This window comes from Ceratosolen solmsi, unplaced genomic scaffold (genome assembly GCF_000503995.2).
Source record: "Ceratosolen solmsi marchali unplaced genomic scaffold, CerSol_1.0 scaffold11, whole genome shotgun sequence".
NCBI lineage: Eukaryota > Metazoa > Arthropoda > Insecta > Hymenoptera > Agaonidae > Ceratosolen > Ceratosolen solmsi.
In genome coordinates this window covers 12,683,048-12,691,389 of record NW_011948416.1, presented here as the reverse complement: position 1 = coordinate 12,691,389, position 8,342 = coordinate 12,683,048, and the positions used below count along the sequence as shown (strand labels likewise).

Below are 8,342 nucleotides of genomic sequence, written 5' to 3'. Positions count from 1 at the left end.
GTGGGTTCGCCGGGGTTTGTGGGGGGGGGGGGGGGGGGGGGGGGGGGGGGGGGGGGGGGGTATCATCTTGATTTCATCGGATCGCATTCGTTGCGTCGTGGTCGGACTAACGTGGATGGAACATTTATTAATCCAGGCTAGCCAAGCGGATGGCTGGCTGGCGACGAAGGAAGCCTTCCTGAACAACGACGACCTCGGCGAGTCCTTGTCCGGCGTGGAGAAGCTAATGCGAAAGCACGAGGACTTTGAGAAGATGCTGATCCCACAGCTCGGCCGCATCGAGGAACTGGAAAAGTTTGCGAGCGCCATGTTGTTCGAGGGTCACGCGGACGCTGCGAGCATTGAGTCGAGGCTCGCGGCTGTCTGCACGAGGCGCGACAAGCTCAAGAGCTCTGCGTCAACGAGGCGAAATAAGCTGGTAGAGAGCCGACGGCTCCATCAGTTCCTGAGGAACGTCCTCGAGGTCGAGGGTTGGCTGCACGAGAAGCAGCAGGTGGCCAGTGACGAGAATTACAGGGACTCAACGAATTTGCAGAGCAAAATCCAGAAGCACGTGGCGTTCGAGAGCGAGCTCTCGGCTAATAAAGGACGCGTGTCGGCAGTTACCAGTGAAGGTTCGTGTGCTCCTCATAGTAGCTCCGAACAACGAGTTGAGCAAAGATATCGAGCCTTGCGGTTCAAGGACATTCAAGGACTCGAAGTCTCGAAACTCGAGCTTAAAAAGTTCACTTTCATCGCGGTATTTTCCATCGACTAAAGACGCATTGGCAAAAATAATGACACTAAGAATATAAAAAGGACGGAGTATACAAGTTTTTAATTGTTTGTTTTTGTTTTTGTTTTATTTTTTTACACTAAATCGAAATCATGATGATCACTTGCAAAGTACATAATTATTATTCTTGTCATTGTCGTCGTCAACGTCATTCCCGTTATTCCCCCGTCATCTCGAATTCATGAAATGTGGTAAAAAAAGTTCGTATCGTGATTGTCGCAGGTGATGCACTTGTCAAGGAAAGTCATTATGCGTTGAAGGAGATCCAAGAGCGCCTCGATGAGCTCGAGGCCGAATGGGAGCTTTTGCAAGAGACCAGCAAATTAAAGAAAACTCGCCTCGACGATGCTTATCAAGCGCTTTTATTCAGCCGCACTCTCGACGAGTTCGAGGCTTGGATCGACGAAATCGAAACACAACTCCAGTCCGAGGATCACGGCAAAGATCTGTCCAGCGTTGCCAATCTCTTAAAACGACACACGAATCTGGAGAACGACGTTATGAGCCATAACGAAGCTTGCGAGTCAATCAAGGAGACAGCTGGAAATTTCCAACGCGCCAAACATTTTATGAGCGAGGAAATTCAGGAGCGAGCGGCCTCAACCATCAGCAGGTACGACGCGTCATTATTAAAATGACTACTTCGCCCACCTCTCTAATCTCCCTCTCCCACCACAATCTGTGGATCTTGTGCATTTAAGTGTTTCACTCCCTTTTCGATCCGCCCAATTACCCTCCTCACGATCTGGCTTAACTATCCATTAGTATAAGTGCAATCACGAGAATTTACGCGTACTTTAAACTCTTGCACTTTGCACTAGTGTAAAGCAGAAATTTATCAAGCAGAGTTAATCAACGACCATGGCATTGTCAGTTACAATAACAACAACAATACCAGTAGCAATAATAATGATGATGATTATTATAATAATGAGGACGGGGATGTACCGTAGGTATCATGGCTTACAAGAGCCCATGCAGATACGAAGGGACAACCTCGAGGACGCAAAGCTCCTGCATCAGTTTGCCCGAGACGTGGAGGACGAGCTGCATTGGCTGTCGGAAAAGGAAGCCCTGGCCGCCAGCAAGGACCTTGGTAGCTCGCTCATGACGGTCCAGCGGCTCCAGAAGAAACATCACGCACTCGAGGCTGAGCTCGTGTCGCGGGAGCCGGTGGTCGCGTCCCTCGCGAGCAGAGCTACCGCGATGGTGAGGAGCGGCCACTTTGCCTCCGAGAAAATCGAGTCCCTCTCGCGTGAGCTGCAGCAGAAGCTTATACATCTCAGGGATCTTGCAAGCATCAGGAAGCTGAGGCTGCTGGACGCGGTCGAGTCGCAAATGGTGGGTATTCTTCGGGCCATTATTATTTATGAATGGCTATTCCACGATGGGACGTGGCTTAATCACGTGGCCTCGTTGCCTGCAGTTTTATGCCGAAGCCGCGGAGGCCGAGCAGTGGATCAAAGAGAAGCAGCCATTATTGAATTCGTCAGATTATGGTAAAGACGAAGACTCGGTTCAGTCGCTGTTTAAGAAGCTCGAAGGCGTCGAGCGCGACTTGTGCGGCTTCACCAGCATCGTGGAGAATTTAAAAAAACTGTCCAAGGGATTGGTCGAGAGGCATCATTTCGATAGCAGAAATATAGCGTACAAGCAGTCGGAAATCGAGCATAAATTCGAAGATCTGCAAAACATGAAAGAGAAAAGATCCCAGAGGTTGCTGGAGAGCGAGAAGTACCACAGGTTCATCATGCAAGCCGATCAAGTCATTGAATGGATCGGCGATCAAACGACGGTCTGTACTCAAAGTTTCATACGTATTATTATTATTATTATTATTATTATCAATTATTATCTGTTATTATCCTATAGCCGACAATGTTTCCCTCCCTAACTCCCTCCCCCTCGCTTACTTGCAGCATTATTATTATTGTTGATCTGGCAAATCATACCCATTCCACTTACTCGACACATTGCTATTCTATAATTCTTTTTGACCCATAAAGGTTGCCGCGTCGGAGGACTACGGCTGTGACGTCGAGCACGTGGAGCTGCTCATTCAAATGTTCGACAATTTCTTGTCCAGCCTAATAAGCAGTGAGAACCGCATGACAGGTATCATCGAAGCAGGTCAGAAGCTCATCGAAGAGAAGAACCCCGAGTCCGGCAAGATTCATATGAAGATCGACGAGACGAAGCAACAATGGGAGGATCTGAAAGAGCTGGCGCACGCGCGACAAGATGCGCTCGCCGGTGCCAAACAAGTACACATGTTTGACCGGACGGCCGATGAAACGATATCGTGGATTCAAGAGAAGGAGGCGAGCCTTGGCTCCGACCACGAGTATGCTCACGACCTGGAAACCATCCAAGCCCTCGTACGTAAACATCAAGGACTCGATACGGATCTTGGCGCGGTCAAGGAGCAGGTCTGTGCAAATTATTTTTATTTTCCAAGCATCGTCGGCGATTTACGGCGATGATCGAGCGTAGGCGCCGACCCTGGCGCTGGCATGGCCACGTTAACGCAACCCTAATCTGCTCAATGTAGGTGGAGTCGGTGATGGAAGAGGCCTCGAGACTGGCCGGTTTGTTCCCCGATGCGACGGAGCACATCGCTGTGAAGCACGAGCAGGTGGACGAGTCGTGGAACGAGCTGCTGGAGAAAGCGGCTCTGCGCAAAAGCAAACTCGTGCAGGCCGAGCAGTTGCAAGCTTACTTCGACGATTATCGGGATCTACAATCCTGGATTAACGAGATGGTGGCAAAGGTGACGGCTCCGGATTTGGCGCGCGACGTCCCCGGTGCCGAGACCCTCATCTCACGACACAATGAGTCGCGAGCCGAGATCGACACGCATGACGACGCCTTCGGCAAGTTCTACGAGACCGGCCAGGCCCTCGTCCAGCAGGGCCACTTCCTCGCCAAGGAGATACAGGAGAAGGTGTCCGTACTCAGACAGAGGAGCCAGATACTCGAGGAGACGTGGCAGCGCAGGAAGCTCATCTACGAGCAGAATCTTGACACGCAGACGTTCAAGCGAGACGCCGAGACACTGGAGAATTGGATCGCGAGCAGGGAGCCAATGTTGAGGGACGACCAGTTCGGCGAGTCCATACCCCAGGTCGAGGAGCTCATTATGAAGCATCAGGATTTTGAAAAGACCATCGAAGCGCAGGAGGAGAAGTTCAGCGCGCTCAAGCGAGTTACAATGGTTAGTCGTGCAGTGAGCCATTAGAAACAATATTGGATTTACCAATGGGGGCGGAGGGGCGTGGCAATTTCTTGATTTTATATCATAACGAGATATCGATGCATACGTATGAATGCGTAATACACTCACTTTGTTTTTCTTTCTTCCCATCAGCTGGAGAAGGCCTTCCAGAAGCAATTGGAGACCGAAGTGGCAGCGCGTCAAGCGGAGAAGGAGCGTGTGGAAAGAGCGCGACTCGAGGAACGTAAGCGCAAGGAGGTGCAGAGGATCACGGAGGAGCGTAAACGTGAGGAAGAAAGACGGAGGTACATCGAGAGTCCGCGGCACATGTCGCGGGACGAGATGAATGGTTCCTTGGATGATCATGAAACAACGCTGAATAGGTAATTGCGGACTTTTTCTTTTTTCTTTTTTATTCGTGCTTTCTTCGCGTCGCTTAACCCTACGAACACTTTTTGTCAATTATTCAAGTAAATCAAACGGTTGCAAATAATCGCTAAACTTTATGGAGGGGAGGGGGGATGATGAGTGAGGTGACACGGATAATAGCATCATGAGTAAAAACTTAAATTTGCACAGGTCCTCCGCTTCAATCAAGGGTGGCGTCAACGATAATTCTCAAAATAACGCCCCGGCCACTAGCAAATACGGAGGTCTGCACCACATGCTGAGCGATCGGCTTCGCCGAAGTACGTTATCCCTTAATCGCTTAATTGTTATTTATAATTGCGCCGAGTTTAAGAATCGTTGCCCACCGTTCACCTAGGCAACGTTTAACGATTGATTTTGTTTAACAATTAGCGTCGGCCGCGGATATCAAACGAGCCGAGAGTATGAAGGTCGATACGAAGAAACCAAAGAGAACGCCAAGCTTCACCACGAGACGAAGGACGCAGAGTTTCAGGAAGCACCAGCGAATCGAAAACGTAGACTCTCTACCACCGGTCGAGATTCAAGGCGTCCTTGAAAGGAAGCACGAGCTCCAAAGCGGCGGCAAAAAAGCCGCAGTCAGATCCTGGAAACCGTATTACACAGGTGATTGATTGCATAGTGATTATTGTCCGCCTACGTATTAGCAAATTTAGCCTGGTTTCTGTAAGGTTTGCGGTAATGAAAAAGTAAAAAGGTATCGGAACGATGACGAGTGGATGGTAATTTTTCCAATAACAGGGACGTTGGGCTTTTGTTATGAGATTATATTGTGTGTATGCGTTGTCCCACCCAGCATGCAGGTGAATACAATATGAAGGACTCGGGCTCGCCCTTAGTAGAGTGTACGATCCTGGCATCGACCAACATTGCCAAACGTTGTCAAACAATAATAAACATTCGCGTCTATTTGCAGTGTTGTGTGGACAACTACTCTGCTTTTTCAAAGACATCGATGACTTGCAGTCGAGTAAAGCGGCAACCGCCCCCATCAATATATTTAATGCCGTATGTGAAAAAGCCGAGGACTATACGAAGCGGAAAAACGTATTCCGATTGAAATGTACGGATGGCTCGGAATTCCTATTTCTCTCGTCGAACAAGCAGGACATGGAGGACTGGGTAAACAAAATATCCTTCCACGCAAAATTGCCACCAAGTCTACAATTGATGAGCTACGATGACTCTCACAAGGTAAAATAATAAAACGTTCAGCAGTCCGGGGATTAATGTTACATAATTAAAATTACATGAATTTCTACTTGCGACGGCCTGTCTTATACAAATGCACTCCGATGCATTTAGAATCCAACCGCCGTGGGCTTTTTCTTTCTTTATTTCTCTCCCCTCCCTCCCATTGCACCATGACAATTGTGAAAAATTACAATTTGTGATGGAATTACAGAATCAGTCAGCCGATCACGTGGAGGACGCACCGTCGACTGGCAGTAGCCACGCATCGACGCCTGAAATGGAACGCAAGAATTCCGTCATTAGACGAGACGTCACCACCAGTCCCAATAAAGCTCAAGCCGAATTCGCTCCCCAATCGCAGCAGCAGCAGCAGCAGCAGGGTCACCACCACCAACATCACCAACACCACCATCATAACATCCATCATCAGCATCAACAGCATCACAATAAAAAGCGACACGATTCCAATCGCAATCCCGACAACGTAGGTCTACCAAGGTCACCTCTTGATTCTCAACCTCAAAAGGAGTTCCTGCAGATGTATATGCAGCAGCAGCATCAACAACAACAGCAACAGCAGCACCTTCATCACCACACAATGCAGCAGCAGCAGCAAGTCAGATCTCACGAGCAGCAGTACATGATGCATCCGAGCGAGAAGCCGCCAATTCCTCCAAGAGGCGCTCCACCACCAGTTCCCGCGAGATCACCCAGTTTTGAGAATACGGTGGCACTGAGACGCAATGGTGCGCTGACTTGTTAAAGCTTTTCCAAAATTTTCTGCCCTTTGGCTTATTATCGTGCATATAATGCGTGCCCGTCTGGATAATTTTGAATCTGACAGAGACAAAGATCGAAATGGCGAAAGCCAGGGTGATGTCACTAATCTTCGCACTCGTATAACCAAAAATAAGATTTAAATTCAGAATTTTAAGCGCTGTGAATTGATTATTGAGAGGGCTTAGCGAATCTGATGAAGTGAAACTTTTAATGATCCAACGTCGCGATCGAGTCGTTACGCGTTTATTGGAGATCCGTGCGAACAAATACGTGCAGTCGAGGGATGAGTTTTATAAAATTTTGCAATCAGGTGGAGAAAAATGATTGGGAGGACGCGTCATCGAAAATCATCTCTTTAAGAAAGAATTTACGATCTCTCATCTCTCGGCTTTTTTAAGAGGCAAACTTCATCATATCTACAACAAATAATATTCATACAATGCAACGGAGAGTGTTTCGTCAACGTGCTTGATACTACAGAGATTTATATATGATAATAATTGCCGGCTATTTGATTGATTTTCATTGACATCATCGTGGCTTTCTCCCTCAATTGCCATTCATTGCATTTTATATTTTAGGAAAGCCTACATTGAGATTGATCAAATTATTACCAGACGTTCAAATCCATTTCTCACACACGCGAGCACACAGACAGACAGACAGACAGACAGACAGTCTTCTATTTCTATCTGCTCCCATGTTGTTCCGTATTATACTTTATCGAACGTGTTTGTCCGTATAGACGTCGAACATTATGCGCCGCAAACAAGACCACAGTCTTATCAACCACCGAGCGCAAACATGAATCTAAATGGTACGTCTGGTCAATATGCCACGAATGACAATAATTGGCATAGACAGTCGAATGTCGAACACAATTCACACAATCAGCAACAAGGTATACGCATTGCCAGTAAAATGATTGTTCCAAAATGTTTTATCAAGTCTTTGTCACTTTGGAACGGCAAGATGTTAATCTCATACGTGTTTCTTTCTCACTTTCCTTAGAAATAGTGCCACCGCTGCCGTCGACTGCCCCTCCGCCCGCGAATAAAATAACCCACTGGAACAGCTCGCACGATAGTGGTCAGTTTCCTTTCTCTTTATTAATCTCATTTTATTAAGCGGCAGTCGTCAGCTAACGTCTTGTTATTTTTCTTTATTTCTCTTTTAGCTTATGGAAATATACCGGTGAACTCGAGACAGGTGAGTAAGAGCTAATATTATATAATAATCGAGCAATCCCCTCGCGTTTCCCCTCGTTCGGGCATTAAAATAAGCAAGAGAATCTCGGTGAGAGATAGTGATTGTGATTAAACCCGTGTCGGTCGAGTCGATTGGCTTACGTTCCTAGTGCCGTGAGCAGCCTCCATCCTAATCAGCAAATCGCCTTAATTTTATTTATTTTTTTCTTCTTTTGTTCTCTTCGTCTCATGTTCGTGAAGATGAGCGGACAGCACCAAATGAATACATTTACTGGGAGGCCGAACTCGTTGCCGCCTTACGTGGCGCCGCCAATGGCGTCGTTGCCGACGGTACCGCCGACGATTACGGTGGTGGACGGTGCCGGGAGGAGACCTTCCGAGAGTGGTTCGGAGAGCGAGCAGAGCTTCGGCGGTTCGCGTAAGGATCGCGATTTTAAGAAAACTTCGGTATTGAGTAATTTGTTCGGTAGGCGCAAGAAGTCCTCGCAACAATAATTATATACGTATTTGCTATCATCAGCTGGACTGCGAGATTATTATTATTTTTTTTAATTAAGATTTCTCGTAAGCTTGTCAGATGAGATTGCAATCTAACCTTCGCACGAGGACTTTTGATTATTTTAGATTATTTTTATTTGCATAACGTGAAATTTAATAGCCTGGAGGAGGTCTTTAGTGTAGGATTTGAATCTTGTGTATAATTATTGAAATTCTTCTTGAACATTTCATTTGTTTATCGACT

The 8,342-nt window shown here is 47.2% G+C and overlaps 1 protein-coding gene across 1 annotated transcript in view; it reads left to right on the top strand.

Annotated features, from left to right (window-relative positions):
• kst (spectrin beta chain, non-erythrocytic 5 kst) overlaps nt 1–8,342 on the top strand; it is a 28,519-nt gene extending 20,177 nt beyond the window's left edge. The window contains exons 22-36 of the mRNA XM_011495903.1: nt 137–614; nt 998–1,388; nt 1,729–2,116; nt 2,202–2,570; nt 2,782–3,204; nt 3,327–3,989; nt 4,143–4,372; nt 4,569–4,678; nt 4,791–5,024; nt 5,335–5,612; nt 5,824–6,358; nt 7,138–7,308; nt 7,404–7,481; nt 7,570–7,601; nt 7,841–8,342. Coding sequence (XP_011494205.1) covers nt 137–614; nt 998–1,388; nt 1,729–2,116; nt 2,202–2,570; nt 2,782–3,204; nt 3,327–3,989; nt 4,143–4,372; nt 4,569–4,678; nt 4,791–5,024; nt 5,335–5,612; nt 5,824–6,358; nt 7,138–7,308; nt 7,404–7,481; nt 7,570–7,601; nt 7,841–8,095 — 4,635 coding nt within the window. The 3' untranslated portion in view covers nt 8,096–8,342. The remainder of the gene's footprint in view (nt 1–136; nt 615–997; nt 1,389–1,728; nt 2,117–2,201; nt 2,571–2,781; nt 3,205–3,326; nt 3,990–4,142; nt 4,373–4,568; nt 4,679–4,790; nt 5,025–5,334; nt 5,613–5,823; nt 6,359–7,137; nt 7,309–7,403; nt 7,482–7,569; nt 7,602–7,840) is intronic.